The sequence below is a fragment of the Epinephelus moara genome, chromosome 10, assembly GCF_006386435.1.
Source record: "Epinephelus moara isolate mb chromosome 10, YSFRI_EMoa_1.0, whole genome shotgun sequence".
Classification (NCBI taxonomy): Eukaryota; Metazoa; Chordata; class Actinopteri; order Perciformes; family Serranidae; genus Epinephelus; species Epinephelus moara.
In genome coordinates, this window is record NC_065515.1 from 40,932,397 (window position 1) to 40,949,416 (window position 17,020).

The 17,020-nt window shown below is 39.9% G+C and overlaps 1 protein-coding gene across 1 annotated transcript; it reads left to right on the forward strand.

Moving 5' to 3' along the window:
• The first annotated feature begins 7,684 nt into the window (after window positions 1–7,684).
• gorab (golgin, rab6-interacting) lies at window positions 7,685–16,494 on the forward strand. Its single transcript, XM_050055533.1, has 5 exons — window positions 7,685–7,895; window positions 8,054–8,363; window positions 10,159–10,260; window positions 10,392–10,532; window positions 14,293–16,494. The coding sequence occupies exons 1-5, from the start codon at window positions 7,841–7,843 to the stop codon at window positions 14,753–14,755; spliced, it is 1,071 nt and encodes a 356-aa protein (XP_049911490.1). The 5' UTR covers window positions 7,685–7,840; the 3' UTR covers window positions 14,756–16,494.
• The last annotated feature ends 526 nt before the right edge of the window (window positions 16,495–17,020 follow it).

A 17,020-nucleotide genomic window follows, 5' to 3' on the forward strand; every position in this document is an offset into this window, starting at 1 on the left:
ACCGAGGATTGTTCAAGCTTGAATTAAAGGTTTGACTGTGATTTTAAAATTACCACTTCCTGGTAATACATCACTATTTTCCCTTTGGTTTTAAATTTAAAACTGTGTCCCTGGGATTCCCAGGATTTCTTGGCATGTTATTTTAGTGTTTAAGAATTGTTCTTGGATGTTTAGCTATATCATTCAGTCTTCTGCACTCAATGCAAGTCACACATTAAATACCCAAAACAGTTTGTCCTCTTGAATGACACATAGAAGAATTTTCTGATCTGACGCCTCTATCAGCAAGACATCATTTGTCTAGGCCTCTCAAAACTGTTACAATCAATTTTATGATGTGACTTGGTTGGGTTTAGAGAAAGATCATGGTTTGGGTTACAACAAGTACTTTGTAGGTTAGAGGACATGGCGACTTTAGCCGCATTTCCACCAAACACCATTCAGCTCCTCCTGTATGGCCTTTTCACAAACGATGCAGACTAACATCTGCATCTCACTGATTACGGGGTTTTCAGGGCTAAAAAGAACAGACTAGATTCTTTAGACCAGAGATGGGGTGTAGCGCTGCCAGAGTGCACAGGAATGATGCTCCACCACATTTAAGGTGTGTTCATTGATTCCCAATGTTGGCTCATGCATTGAGTAATGTGCAAGATAGCAATCCACCCTAAAAGTTGCTTGTAGCTGCTAGCAGTAGCTTTAAATGGCACAGTGAATTAAAAATATTTTTTTCTCAGTCTAAAGCAGCTAACTGTTACCAGTAAAGACAAAAAGGCTGCAAAACACCCTTTTACTTTGTAGTTATAGTTGACTGATGTATGTAAACTTGCCACCATATAGAACAGTGGAGTCCACTGTTGTCTGAGCAAGGGTGTCGACTACAGTGTTTTTTTGGCTCCACCTTTTAGTATCGTATCAGTGACGAGAGAATAGTTCTATTGGTCCCATCCACAACTTTTGACAGTTGAAACGCAACAATAACCGTTCTAATGTGTCACAAACTGAACTGAACTGGACTGCCTGGAGAACCTTAGTAATAACAGATGGTAATATATATATAACTCTGACCCTGAACTTTGGTGAAAATTCTTGGCAAACCTTCATCCAAACCTACTCAAATGTATTTCAAATGTATTCAAGATCCCAGTGTCTTCAAAGATACCAATATGTTAGCTAGAATTGACAATCATCTGTGACATTCTCAAGGAGAATGAAAAAAGCAGCTTAAAGGAACAAAATATCATTAAATTAAAATGGGAAAATCAAGAATCAAGACCTTAAAGACATCAAATCCTGACAAAAGGTTAGGAGGAAACAGAACCATTGAGAGGCCAAAGATAAAACAGATGACTGAATCAGAGTAGCACTTTATTTTTTAGAGAAAACAGGGAGGACAGGGAAATACTCAGTAAATTGAAAGACAGACGCTGCAGGTGAAAGGAGTGAAAGATAAAGGGAAACAGCGTGCATGATGTCAGGATGCTATTTAGCACTGCAAACTGGCTGCAGATGGTGGGACGAGAGGTCAGGGATGGAAATTAAAGACCAACTTCAGAGCAGCAGCTGAGGGGGAGAGGAGGTGCTCTGACCGGGACGAGGGTCAGCGTGGACCAAGCATACAGATTTTTTAAAACAGCAATTAGAAGTTCCTCCAGCTTCCAGCTCAGAGCCACGGCGACGGCCTGACCCCTAATCATCCTCAATTTCGTTCAGGCTCTGACTCTCTGATGCACGTCCCCTCGAATTGGCTGTTTATTTTTCACAGTGCTTCCTGTTTGATTGAGCACCACAGGCTGTGTGGCTCTTTATGGATAGTAGGGAGGGCAAAAGGTGATGCGCACACTTACTACACATGTTAAATCATCCACCACCACAAGCAGTCAATCTTCTTCTTGTATGTGGAAACTGCTGTCCTCATAATGGTAGTCAGCAGGGGTTATTAGTGACAGTATGGTTTATTTCATCCCATCAGATCAGCATTTTTATTTTGTTTCAGAGTAATTATGTATTTTTCATCAGTTTAGTCTTGCACATGGCTACAAATACTATGATACCAACGAGCTTCAGCCACTGTTGCCATGGAGAGGAAGACAGTCAGAGGCAGGCAAGAGCTATGGCAAGGGTATGTTTGTAACTCCAATTGATGCTTTACTCTGAAATGAGAACTTTGTAATTCTACATGGATGAATGAGACAGAGTGCCCACAGTATGCTCTTCCACACTGAGATTGTGGTGCTCTGAATAACAGAATATTCCAGCAGTGCTTCGAATTTCCAAACAGTGGAGTTTCTGGGTCACGATTTACAAATGCACCCTCTGTCATCACAGCTCACCCTTCGCTAACCCCTGAGCTCTTGTCACTTGCCAGCAATATCATTTTTGTTACAGTGTAGTCAGGTTACTTGTTAAGTAACTGAGCTAAACTGTAACAAAAGTTATATTGCTGGCAATTGAAAACATCATAGGCTACAAATAAAAAAATGCAAGCTGAGGTTGAATAGTTAAGTTATCATAGATGGTGATGTAGTTTGTCTGCTATGAATGGACATTAAAGACCAGTGGATTGTGTGGCAGCAACAACAGGTTTTTCTCCAAGAAGCGATAGGACACAGTGGGTTCACTGGGTGCACAAACATGAATCCCTGTAGGCTCTCTTTGTTCCTTTTGTGGCATCTTTTTTGTACATTCATTAAATGACAGAGTGCATACTTCTGACCGTCCTCGTCCTGGTGGTTGATAAATGATTTGGGCTTCAATTGGCGGTTGCCCTCTTTAGCTGTGCATCCCATAGGACAACAGGGGACTAATTGATGCAGTAATACTTAAAATGTAATGTGATCACAGCTGCATATTTATGGACTGTTTAAAAACTGTTTCAAATATGGCTCAGCCAGTCATAATTGAAGTGTGGAACTATCTGTTTTATAACTGCATGTGGGCATTTTATAATGGCAGTTTTACAATGCTAACAATGGTACAAAAAAAAGAAAAAAAGATTCCACCAGAAGACAAAAGCGGCTTCTCATTTTTAGTGGGCAGCAGCCCATTTTGTCAGCTGAAATGACAAGTGGCAGATTTATCAGCTAGCGAGCAAGCTGATTAACTTTAACTGTTTAGCTGGGTCATCAGGCAAACCCATGACTTCAGTGTCATGCTGAAAGACCAAAGATGCGGCTAAAGGTGTGTTCAGACAAAAAGATACATTATGTTTTGCCATTTGCATCTCATTTTTCACACATTTGACTGTTAAAACATTGTCATGCAATCAGAGTCACCCAAATCAGCAAATGTACCGACCAAAAAGCGTTAGCTGTAAGTGATCTAGCAGCAGAAATTTGTCTATGTCTGGGAGTGCTCCTGTCTGTGTGCTGACTGAACTCTGTATGTGTTTGTGAAATAGTAATAATAATTCATAAAGCACTGAAATAAGTGCCATTTTTTGCTCAAGTTGAAACACTTTGAATTTGTGTGGGTGCATCTTTGTATTACTTTGTGCCAGGAAAACTTATATCTAATAATGTCTTCCCATTGACTTTCTTCGCAGTTGTGCTGCCTCTAAAATTTGCCTTGTGATATGTCTGAACACACAGTAAAGCTGCATGTCCCACAAGACCTCAGTGTGGATGCTTACAAGAAAAGGATTTTAGGATGAGGACTAACCAATGTGTTTGGCAAAAGTAACTCTCTCTCTCTGTAACCACTTAAGCTGGAGTCTAAACTTCCCCAAATCCAACAGCACAGAGCTGCTAATGTTAGCCTGGATGCTAATGCTGTAGAATGCAGGACTGACTAAAACACAGTGGGTGTTCCAGTCCTTATTTAACATGTATCCCTACAAGACAACTATTGTTAGTTCTTTGTGTGTCTCTTGAAATAAGATAACATTGTAAGCGATTGGTAAGGGCTACCTTTGCAGTTCATATTGTAAAAAGAATAAAATGAACATTTCAAATGCAGTTTGAATGGTAAAAATCTGTTCAGTCACTGTGGAGATATCAGTGTCTAAACATTAAGAAAACTCTTGCCCACAAATTTGACCCAGGAAAACACGCATGGAACAGTTGACCTGGGGAAAAAATTTCTGACAAGAAAAAAACCCTTTTAATGGTCTCCTCAATCAGTCACATTAACAGGGTATTGAGGATTGAACACTTCTTATTAAAATGCACCTTTGGAGTCGTAGTTTACTTCTCTCCTTCAGTTTTTATGTCCACAGACTTTGACCTCTATCAAAGAACCAGATATTTTCTAACACAGTTGTTAAAGAATGTCCCAATTTGGACTCATTATAGTCTGTCTGTCCATCTGTCCGTCTGTCTATCCATCCATCCATCCATCCATCCATCCATCCATCCTTTACTGATGATTTAACCAGAGACACTTTGAAGACCCTAGATGCCAAAAGTAACAACTGGTATGCTTTAATTAGAGCCACAGTTTGAGCAATTAAATTGCATAACAGGTATTGAGGTTCTTGTTTGAATGCTTTACATAGGGTGCGTTTTGAAATACTCACTCCGAGTGCTGGAGCGAACTCTGGCACAAACCACAGTGTTCGTAAGTTTAGAGCGCTGTTGGAATGTATCGTTCAGTTATCCAGAACACCGCACTCTTGGAGTGGCAGAGCACACTCTGGGCACTCTGTCTGGGGAGAAGGAGCAGCGGAGTGAATGTGTGATTAACTTAACTGTTCATTAATTCATATAGAAATAGAACACTGTATTTCTTTAGAAAAACAGCCCTCTCACTGTAGTGTTGAGAATTGGATAAGATTTACGAACACATCCATGATAAATCATCCTGTGTCCCGCCCAAAAACTACTTTTTGTTTAATTATTTGTGTATGAATTAGCCGCAGATTGATGTCCACTTGTTGAGTAAAAGAAAGGAAGAACTTTCTCTGGTTCCTCGAAGACACATCTCGACACACGTGGACAACAGATCTGACAAGTTGAACTTGTGAACTGAGCACAGTCATCAGGGTAACCTCCTTCTTTCCTATCAGTTCCTCCTATTCCTACAGGGGATTTATACACTTCCCCCACCTCTAACCCTGATGTGCCTCCGCAGGTCACCTCAGTAATGAGCCATGTGGTCCCCTCTGGCGCTCACTAATCAGGGATCCAAGGCTGTCCCATCCTCGGCCCGACGCTCTGGCAACAAAACACACTCTGAACCCAAAGTGGTTGTCTCTCTGCCATCTGGCCTCCATGCCTGGCCCTGTCTCCACTCTGCCGGCGATTTATGCCCTCCTGAGGTGTTTCGCCTTTTAACTCGCACATAATTGGCCCCCAGATGCAAAAAAGATGTGGGGGCCAGTTTTTATTAGTTGCCAAGCAGAGGTCATTGTTTTTGCATTGCTCTGACTCCTCAGCACTGCCAAGGTTAAAAAGACATGCTTTATGTCTGTACCTTGACTAGCAATTACTGAAAGAAATAAGGAGTCCATACAAAGTCAGACATAACTGAAGGTAATGATGGAATATAGAGCTGAAAGAAGGCAGTGTTTGATGGTGTATGCTGTATGACAGTGGTAAAGGAAGCAATAAAAAACAAATCATATGGACTCAGAACTTCCCTACAAAAGTCCTGAAATACCTTACGTCCTGTTTCCTAGCCAGAGACCCTTCCTCCACCTCCACCTCCACCTCCACCACTAACTCACCAGATATGATATGCCTGCTGTCAATTTGTTTGAGTTAATATGCCATATTCACAAGAAAAGCACATGACATGATGGGAATAAGAAACTTTACTGCTTCCTGAGTAGCTGAAAAAGTCTGAGAAGAAGTCAGGTGACATTTTAAAGTGTAATCCCACTGAGTGATAAATGGTGGAACCTGTTCGAAGGCCATGTTAAAACTGACAATAGCACTGCATGTTTTCATGCAGTCCCCTAAATTAGTTCAATACGACCACTGCAAGAGAACAGCAGCTTTTTTCTTAAGGAGACAGAAAGAAGTCACATTAAACTCACTGAAAAAATAATAAATTGTTCACCTCTGTTATAAACCAGTAAATCGGTAAATCAGAGTGCAGTGTGTAAATTTGCATGGCAAGGCACATCTCATTAAGTGTTAAATGTGGAAAAAAAGCTATTTTAATATTCCAATTTTGCAGCCTTTGTAGAAATGTGAGGTTTTAACACTTCACTTTAAAAGGAGGAATTTGCCTGTTGAAATGATTAATTGGTTAATTCTAGTTCATTTTAAAACATGTATTACAATGACTGTCCTTTTCACAAATATGGAAAAAATTAGAGTAGCCACACTCTGAAATAGGGTGTGACTAGCCCTCCAACGTGCTGTACAACCACTTAAATTTTATGCTACTTTCACCCAAGGCAGTTTTTTAATTAACCTTTGACCCCTGTGACATAGGGGCAGTTCATAGACTGTGTATGCAGTCACTCAACAACGAGATAGTAGATGAGAAATTAGTAGCAGTTAGTTAGAAAATGAAATTAACAACCGAATAATTTGGATTATTTTTTATATCAATCAATATCTTTAGGAAATTAACAGAAGCCTAAATTTACTGCACTTAACCACTAATTTGAGGTATTTGTACTTTCTTTGAGTATTTCTATTTTGCTCAACTTTTAAATTCTTCTCCACTACATCTTAGAGGGAAATACTGTAGTTTTTACTCCACTGTATTTATCTGACTGCTTTAGTCACATTATACAGACTAAGATTTTTGCACAAAAAAAACATATGAGATGGACAAGTCCAGCTGACACGAATAGTCAATTGACAAAAAGTTAACTGGCAACTATTTTGATGGTTAAAGTAATTTTTCATTTAAAAATATTTCATGGTTCCAGCTTCACACTTGTGAGGAATTGCTGCTTTCACTTTGGATGTTGTTATAGTAGCTCTGTTACATGATTTGGTGTGATACTAGGTTGAATAATATTGAGGTTTGGACTTCTGGATGAAAACAAACATTGTGAAGGTGTCACTTTGGGTTTTCACTATTTTCACAAACCAAACAATCAGTCAATTAATTTAAGAAAATAATGTTAATCTCTACTGACATAATAAGTAGGTAATAGTTAACATGAGCTCCACCTCAACCAACTACAATAAAATACTGCTTTGACATTACTGCTTGAGTGTTAATAATATAATATGGGCCTATAATATAACAGTCACAGGGGACATTTTCCTGATACTGATACTGAGACTATATTTTTCCTGATTATACGTAGACTTATTTTTACAGTCTATGACTTAGACCTACATACTTTCACTTGAGTAACATTTTAAATGCAGGAGTTATACTTGTAATAGAGTAGTTTTACAGCGTGATATTACTCCTTTTAATGAAGTACTGGGATACTTCGGAATGCCTTCCCCACCACTGCCAGTGCAGCCGAAATTGGAACAGACATGTCAATTCATTTTAATTCAAGCAAACTTTCAAAGGGGATTTATGAAGCTGGCATGTAGCAAACCATAAATATGCCTTTTACATTATTATTTACAAAGTCATATATACGTACAAAAACGGATATAAAAAGTCTAAAACAAAATAATGTTTGGAAAACATATATCTTTGGTTATCAGAGAATCAAACTATGTATTCCCTCTTTCAATTTCACGTTAGTGTTTATTTTTTATATTCAGGCGATATCTGTAACTTCAACTCCTCGGGTCTTTCTTCGGGTCCTTGACGTGGCATCAATAAACAAAGATGGCGGTGGCGTTTATAGCTTCCTTGAGTTTCTCTGTATATTTGGAAGTTTAGAATGATTATCTCAAGTCAATAAGCAGACTATTTGCTGTGCATGATTCTTGCTGTGTTGTTTGGGGTATTTCATATGTAAAGCTGCACAATGAGCGGCTGGGCCGGTTTTTCTGACGAGGAGTTACGGAAGATGCAGCAGAAAGGTAACAATCCTTGTTGCTAATGTTAACCGGACAAGTTAGCATCTGACTCTGCTTCAGCTTCCCAAGTGGTTGACATGTTTCCAATTAACTCTACATTTAGCCTGAATTAAATTTTTGTGAAAACCGTTAGCAGTAATCATGACTACATGTATTTTCAGACTCAACATTTCCCGCAGCGGCAACCCGCGGGCGGAAATCTGGTCCAGCCAACCGGAGTCGGCAGCAGTTGCAGCGGGAGAAGGCCCTTCAGCTGGCCGCTCAGAAAAACGCAGGAGCCGGGTCTCCTTGCCTTCCACCGGAGCAACAACTCACCAAACCGCCGCCGCCGAAGGAAGAGCCTCAGCCCACAGCTCCAACAGCAGCTCCGGCTGTCAAACAGGAGGTGCAGCAGACACCTAGCGAGATGAAGCCGCCTCCAGAGGAGGAGACCCCGGCCGTCAAAGAGCTGGAGAAACAAGAGGTGGCACTGTTAGTATGTTTTTGATATTATTCTCACTGTTAAGGTTTTGTTTGCTGTTTGAAAAAGTATTTATTCTAGCTGTTCTGTTGTTTCCCCGTTCATTTTTTTACTTGCATATTCAGGCAGTGATGGAAAAAGTGTTCAGATCCTTTACCTCAGTAAAAGTATATTACCAGACAGTAAGTACCAGAAAGTACTGCATTCAATACCTTATTTAAGGAAAAGTAGTATCTTATTATCATGTACCCATCATACCTGATGTTTTTGGATTATTATTACTGCTGCATAAATGTGTTTGTTTCATTTTACTGCTGCAGATGTTTAAGGTGGTGCTCATTTGAACTCCTTTATATACTGTTCGGGAATCGAATCTACAGAAATACATTATATTCTAGAAGATCATCACATGTTTGTAGTTTGGCTGTCCTGTAAGAACCACATTTCTCTGAAAAGTTGACTTTTCATGGTGTCAGAAAAACCGTCCTGTTTTCAGCTTTGAGGATGGATTTTCCAGCTGATCCAAGAAGGTTAGAGAAAATTAGCTAAAGGTCCAGTGTGTAGGATGTAGTGGTGTCCATCGGCAGAAGTGGTATATAATAGTCATAACCATGTTTTCATTAGTTTGTGATCACCTGAAAATAAGAATCATTGTGTTTTCATTACCTAAGAAGAGCTGTTTGTATCTACATGCAAAGCGGGTCCTCTTCCATGGAGTCTGCCATGTTGTTCTACAGTAGCCCAGAACAGACAAACCAAACACTGGCTCTAGACAAAAGCCATTCACGTTGGCCACTGTAGTTCTCCTACATGCTTGGCCCATAGGAGTAGTTTAGTTTATGCTTCTTCACCAATAGATGCCACTAAATCCTACACACTGGACCTTTAAAAAGTAGGGGAATTTTCTCATCACATAAAGGAACACATCATCCTTCATCAGAAACATTCAAAATCAACACATCTGAAGATACATGGTTTTCATTGAAGAAGGAGGGGATGAAAAGTTGTATTCTGCAAATTAACTAAAGCTATCAGGCAAATGTGGTGGAGTAAAAAGGATAATATTTCCCTCTGAGACGTAGGGGAGTAGAAGTAAAAAGTTACATAAAATGGAAATCCTCAAGTAATATAAAAAGATCTTGAATTTGTACTTAAGAAAATTTACTTGGTTACATTCCACCAGTGTGTTCAGGTTTAGCTTAGTATATGACTGCAGCACTCTGCACGTTATCCCGCAAATAATGGGAGGAAGAAATAAATGTTACCGGTTATCCAGCTGGTGGTTGCATAATCTAAGATATTTTTGTGATCTCACACATGCTCATAGTCTGCCTGGCATAATACATTCAAGTCTGCTGTTTTCACAGACAGCACTGCTCGGTTCTTTGCTGGACAGTTGCGTGCCCAGGGGCAGTAGATAGTGCAGTCTGTACAAATGTTGGATTTAAATGCTGGTTCATCCATCTGTATATGTCCAAATTCTAAAATTTGGACATATATAGATAGTATTGGGATTATGCTGATGCTTGAACCTTGTGTGTGCGGTTTATGTTGAGATAAGCAAGTGTTGCGCCACCGATTTTACATTCCCACATACATACATAAACGTTACAATTTGTGTTTATACAGTGAACGTCAGGAGTTATGTAATCATTTTTAAAACTTCTAATCAAACTTTAGGTAAAGTACATATATGTTTAGGTGTTTGTTTAGCATCAGACCCAAAGCTCCTGCCAGGGTGTGGATTTAGTTTTTATAATTGTGTCTTTTTGAATTTGATGAGCATTTTTGTGTGTTTGACCACAGACGAGAAAAGACGCGTCTGGAGCAACTGCAGCAAGAGCAAAAGATAATGGAAGAGAGGAATAAGCGCAAGAAGGCTCTGCTGACAAAAACTATTGCTGAGAAGTAAGTATGTCTGTATTGATACTGTAGTAGGCAACATATTATCATGGCAGATGGGAATCATGGCAAAAGTTAAGGCCAAACTTGAGGCCAAAAGACGTAATGTACCTTTACGAGTTTGTTATTGTCCACAGGTCCAAACAGACTCAGGCAGAGGCTGTGAAGCTGAAGAGGATTCAGAAGGAGCTCCAGGCTCTAGATGACATGGTGTCCAATGATATCGGCATCCTGAGAGGCAAGATTGAGCAAGCTAGCTGGGACTACTCCGCTGCCAGGTAGGGAGTGACAGCACAAGAGCATGAGGAGTTACAAATGTTTTTATCTATTTTTTTTAATCTCAGCTCTACATGTAACACTTTTGGGGGCCCCTATACACTGTATACATGCCTCTCAATTGAGGTTTTCACCACTAGCCCCTTTTACACTGCCAGATTTTCCGCGAATGTTGGGCCGTTTTGCCGGCCACCTGTGAGCGTTTATACACACAGAGGCAGAATGGCAAGTTGATCCAAGGCGCCCAATTTTCCGCCTCGTAGTATAGTCATATTGGCGGAACCCTTTTAGTTTAAACAGACCGAGGCGGCCTTCCGCAACGGGAGGGGCTGTTGAAGACTTCTGGGAGGAGCTGTTGATGACGCCGCATGTGCGACCCACTGTCGGTGGATAAACAGGAAACAGCTGATAGCAGGAATTAGCAAGCAGCTAGTAGCAAGAGGGAAACGCAAACCTGACAGACACTGTAAAGATGAGCAACTGGGGAGACAAGGAATTGTGCACCCTCTTTGCTCTCGCAAACAAAGAGGCCATTAACCGTCAAATGACGGGGACGGTGAAGAACGGGCCGATTTACGAGAGAATCGCCGCTTGACTAGCCGCGGCTTCCCTCCCATGTCACTGTTTACGTCACACGTTGAGCCACACATTTTGTTATTTGCTCACGCCCCCCATTGCCCTGAAAAAGGCGCATTCTGTAAAAACAAAAGTAGGTAGGCGGCATTTTGCCGCACTCCCCGATTTTGTTTTTATACTGCCAATGCAGAAAGAAGACTGACTGGGCTTTCCTGCACAATTCCTATCTACACAGTCAGCTGTACGTTGTCATTGATGCATTGTACACAAACCAACTCACCAACAGTTTGCAATACTGGTGTAGAAATGCAAGCAAAAAAAAACAAAACACATTTCTGGTTGAAAGAAGAAACACACCTCCTTTAATAAGGACTTGGATATCAGCAGGTTTTTGAATATGTTCAAGTATCAGAACATCAACCTTTTCCAGAAGGTGGCTGAAGGATTGCCAGAGGGAGGCTGAGCTTGCACAGACCAACAAGTCCGCCACTGGTAGGAAACTGTGAAAAAATCCTATTTTGAAGCAAAGAAGCAAAATGACAAATGGCTCCAGCTTTTGTACTTTTCCATATTGTGACATAATAAACAACATGTTAGGTAACGTTATCAGAGTATGCACAGCTGCATGTAAACAGGAGTATTAGTGGAATATTCATTTTCATTTGCCATGTAAACAGCTTAGTAGGAATGTCTTTTTGGGAATACTGGCAAAAACTGGACTATTTTCTGCATGTGCACGCACTCATTGAGAGGATTTACTTGTACGTTTCTGACATTATCAGAATTTTGAAGCAGGCTGTTTTTGGTCTAAATGGTGGACATGTCTCACAGTGAGATCTAGGACCAGTGTCTTTGATTGACAACCAAAGATTTTACCATAATTCTCTCATAATTGTGAGCTCATGTCAGGGACAGCCCAAAACCATAGGTGCCTTAGTAGCTTTAAGCAATGAGTTAGCATCCTGCTGCATGCAACAGCACTACTGATTGAGGTAATGTTGAGTACAGTATGCTGAAATACCTCAGGCTAAAAATATGAGTAGGTCTGATCTAGGGATGTGCATGACGTGGACGTCAGTATTTGTCCAGCATATAGAGCAATGCCTTTTTTTTTCTTTTGTTTTATTGTAAAGGAAAATATTATATATATATAAACATAAATTGACCCTGTTCTATATTAAAAGTTTAAATTTGTGGACAGGATTCAGTGATGTGACTGCAACCTATGAATATCTGCCCACATCCATATAGCAAAAATGATAGATGTGAGCAGCCACAGATAACATTCAACATATTCAGCCAGACTTCCCCCAAGAGTAATGTTTGGAAGAATTTCAAGAAAATAAAGACTTTTTTTGTGAGTACTGGAGCACTCAATAATTTAATGTGAGTACTCAAATATGGAAGTAACTTAAAATGCCTATCCCTAGTTTGGTCTAAGTTTGACAATCCCTCCCATAAACTCCATTAGCAGGTCAAAGGCATCTGGTGAGACAGAAGGCAGAACAGTAATAATCTGGATTGTATCTCTATTGCACTTTTCCTCCTAATCAGAACAAAGAACTTAACAATGCAGCTCAGTGAGAGCGTAGGCTTGGCTTTTGGGAGCAGTTTAAGGCAGAGTGTATTGCTCAATGACACTTCAACATGGGGACAGATGAGTTGGGAGATTGCTGAGACATCAGTCACACTAAAACATTCGGAAAGTAAGGGGCCACTAAGCTCTCAGAATTTCATAAATCATATTTTTATTTGACACGGACAACCCAGTCAGTCTGATTTGAATAAAAAATGAAACAACACAGTTTTGCAGTAAACAGCACTTTATTGATAAGAAAATAAAAAGTGACCAGGTAATGAACTGTACATCCACTGTAAATGCTGCCCCCTGCAGCTTGTTTCCAGTATTCATGTGACATTTTTCTCCCAACACTTGTGATCCACATGTGTTCTCAAACACTTTGAACCAGTTTCAGCAGACACAGTCCTGCTCTGATGTTCTGGGAACTTCCCTTCAACATAAAGAGACTAATTAACTAAGGAGGATTACAAGTAAAACCTAGAAAAAATAGAAGGAACAAAGACTGCAAATAGTTTTATAATATATTGTGTGTATATGATTCTTCAGCAACATTGATCCAGTGAAGCTGTGTTTGACCTTGTGCCTGTAGCTGTGATTTCCCTGTGCAGCCTCTTGTGTAGCGAGAGTAGCTCCATGTCATGAACACTTCTCATTACAGATGTTTGTATAACGGGAAGAGGACCTGACCTTCACACACTCATTACACTGGATTCTGTTATGATTATGTTGATATAATCAATTGTTGAGATTTCGCTGAGGTACAACATAAAACCCCTGAGGTGAAATGTTTGACATCATCTGTTTAGTTACCACAGTGTTTCCAAACAGTGTGTGATGTTCTGTTCTTCACAATTAAAACAACGTTTCTGCATTCAGACACTATGGAAGGACTTGTGGGGGTTTGTGCCAATAAGATACCTTTTTTTGAATTCAGATACAAAACTGATACTTTTTTTGGAGAAATATAAAGATGTTTTTCTACGTAAAAACACATTTGACTTTAAACAAAAGAAGTCCAAAGCTTAAAGATATTCATCTTAAAAAAGTATATAAAACATAACACATCAGACAAAAAGTCAGATTTTAGAAGCTGTAACCAGAAAATATTTGGCATTTTTTCCCTTGATGAATACTTTAAAAGAGGAATTAATTGTCATAACTGTTGACGAATAAACTGAACAGTTATTTGTCTCATTATTTGGGCACTTAACTACCCAACTCTTTTCCTCGGTGGATTTATGCAACATTCTTTCTTTTGGTTTAGACTTAATATCAGTCAGCCATGTAATGGTCTTCATTTATACTCATGTGGTTAAGCTTTGACAAAAAGCAGGTGTAAAAAGAGGAATATTTTATATGATGGCCACTCAACATATTTGGTCATAATGGATATTCTCTACAGGCAAGAAGTGCAGACGGGAGTACTTTGATTTGTTGCAGCAAACATTCTAAATGAAATGAAATACTGGCACTGTCACAGATGAAAGCTATTCATTGGATCTAAAAGTGAAATATTCCGTGCAATGCAGAGTAAAAATGTGAAATTGTGCAGCCCTGTGATTTAGTTCACATTTGTCTCCATTTTTCCTCACATATTTTCTCAGAAAGCGTTATGATAAGGCGGAGGCGGAGTACGTGATGGCCAAGCTGGACCTGCACAAGAAGACAGAGGTGAAGGAGCAGCTGACGGAGCACCTCTGCGCCATCATCCAGCAGAACGAGCTGCGTAAAGCCCACAAGCTGGAGGAGCTGATGCAGCAGCTGCAGCTTCAGGCCACTGAGGAAGAGCTGGAGAGGCAGAAGCAGCATGAGGAGGAGCAGGAGAAGAGGAAGACAGAAAGCTGTGTGGAGAGGCAGAGAGACGGGAAACAGGGAAACGGCTCAGTGGAGAATCAGGAGGGGACAGTGCAATCAACCAAAGACTGTGGAGCCACAGAGGGAGAGGCTGTGGAGGAGAAGGGAGGTGGCGTTCAGCAAGAGCACCACCCGATGACTGAAGCACCAAAGACTGAACAAGACTGTAAAACATTAGAAAACTGTGTCCAGAGTGAAATTATGGCTTCCTGATGCTCAGAAAATAAAGATGTCAGCTGTGAAATATCAGGACATTATCACACGTCGCAGTGTAGGGATTCATATAAAACACTAATGCTAATGTTTTCCACCAATGTCTGCTTGATATGTGATGCTGTATGTTGATGCTGTATGTTGACGCTGTCATATCCAGGGCGGGGTATTAGCATCAATACTTCTTGGTACCAACCAAAATGAGCTCTAACAACCCTGTCTCCTAAATATCATGCTCTTATACTACTAAATGTTTTTGCTTAATATGTTGTGGAGCAAACATCATTGCTGGATTGCTCACTGGTTACAATTTGTCTGATGTTGTGGTACCACCCAGAGTTAGTAGGGAAGTGGTCTGAGTCAGTGGTGAACATACAAACCAAGAAACGGTTTCTGTCGCGCATGCCATTAATTATTATATATCATGGTTTGGTATGGTTGGTGATTGTTTTGGTTGTTAAATATTGGAAAAAGTAAGCACGTTCAGTGAGCTTTTGACTTTTTCAATATTTAACCCAGACCCTGCAGAGTCAAGTTTTGTCCTATTTTTCTCAGTTAGCTCCAACAATGGCCTAGCTGTCACACATTTTAAAGTTAAATTATAGAAAACATTGGTGTTGGATCGGTATTGAAGGAGAAAGGTCAAAATCAGAGTATCCCTATTTTTATCTATGCAGATATTTTCGTGACAAACGTGTTGTGATGTTAAAACATCATCATCATCTGGGCGGTTTCACATATCCTTCAAAAGCTATTTACTGTCGCAGATTAGTAGTATATGAACGTAATTTTTACAAAACGATCAAATATCTAAAGTTGGCATCAAATTTCTGGTGGGACTTAAGATCATGTGTACTAGTATGGACAATTTTAGACTGTACTTTATTTAGGCCAACTTCTTCCAGGTTGCTTGTACTTGCTTGCTTCTTTTGTAAATGAAAAAAAAAGAGACTTTGTAGAAAGGTATCAGGTGGAAAACATATTGTTTCAGTGAAACTTGAGTGTCTTATCAGCACTAGTATTGAAAACATTAAAACAACACCAGCCTTCAATACACGTGTACCTGCAGCATCTGACAGAATCATAGTCAGCTGCAGAGTATCTTGCAGCCATTATCCTCGATGGCTGGCTTTTTATGTGTGCGCTTCCAACAACAGCTCTTCTTCCAAACGTGGTTTTACATCATATGTGAATTATCTCTCTGAGCAAAGGTTATATTCAAAAGATGACTGTTTTTGATTGTTGTCGCTTTGTGGCAACAATGAAAGATGGGTCCTGTTTACTTCCTGGAAAGTCTCAGTTTCATGCAGATGGAAAGAGGCCTGAATCCATTTCTATTCCAAACATAAACCCTGCTGTCTTATGTGTTGTAGATGAACATGTTAGCTGGCGCTGGGCTCGCATTTCACAAAGCTAATTCTCGTCTTGTCAGTGCAGCTGAGGAGCAGCGGGCCTCCTGAATGGTAAGATGATATCTGTTAATGTATGTACAGATGCTTTCAGCTGCATGTGTTTCTGCAGAGTCGACTTTCTCTCGCTGCACACGATGTTGAAAATAATATATGACAATAATGTTAAACTTTATATATGTGGGCCTGACCAAAGCCTGATTGTATGTTCTGAAGCAAATGACTGATGCATATAAAAACTTATTTAAGTGGGGTAAATATTTAAAAAGGTGATATTTAGATATACACTACAGTGTGGTATTTTACTAAATAAACTCTTCAGGGAGTGTGTTTTCTGGTGCGTTTTGTCCTCATGGTTGTCATTTTAGCTTTTAGATAATGAGTTATCTGCAGAACTGAAGCTTGTGGTCCTGGAAGGAATTTACACGGGGAGCACTTTGGGACTCTAGTCGCTTTTGCAAGTCGTTTTTAAAGTGCAGTAAGTGTTTCTGTAAACCGCTTTGAGATTTTACAGCGCTCCGGTCACATCTGGCCATCTGAAGGAGAGGCCGTAAAAGCAGTTTTTTAATTAGTTGGGAGGTAGGAGCTCAGAGAGGGAGAGTGACCACCGTCCTGTCTGTTCATGCACAACCTCCAAGGTCAACGTTTGAAGTCCCCAGGAGCAGATTTCAGCTCAGATATGACCAAATTATAAAGGCATTCAAATAAAAAGGACATGATTATGTCATTTTCACAAAATCCACAGATGGAATGTCACTAAGTAGATTTACTCACGTACAAATTTGAGTTTGTAAGTGTTTTAATTTTATGCTATACTCCATACATCCTCCACTACATTTATTTGCTAACTTTAGTT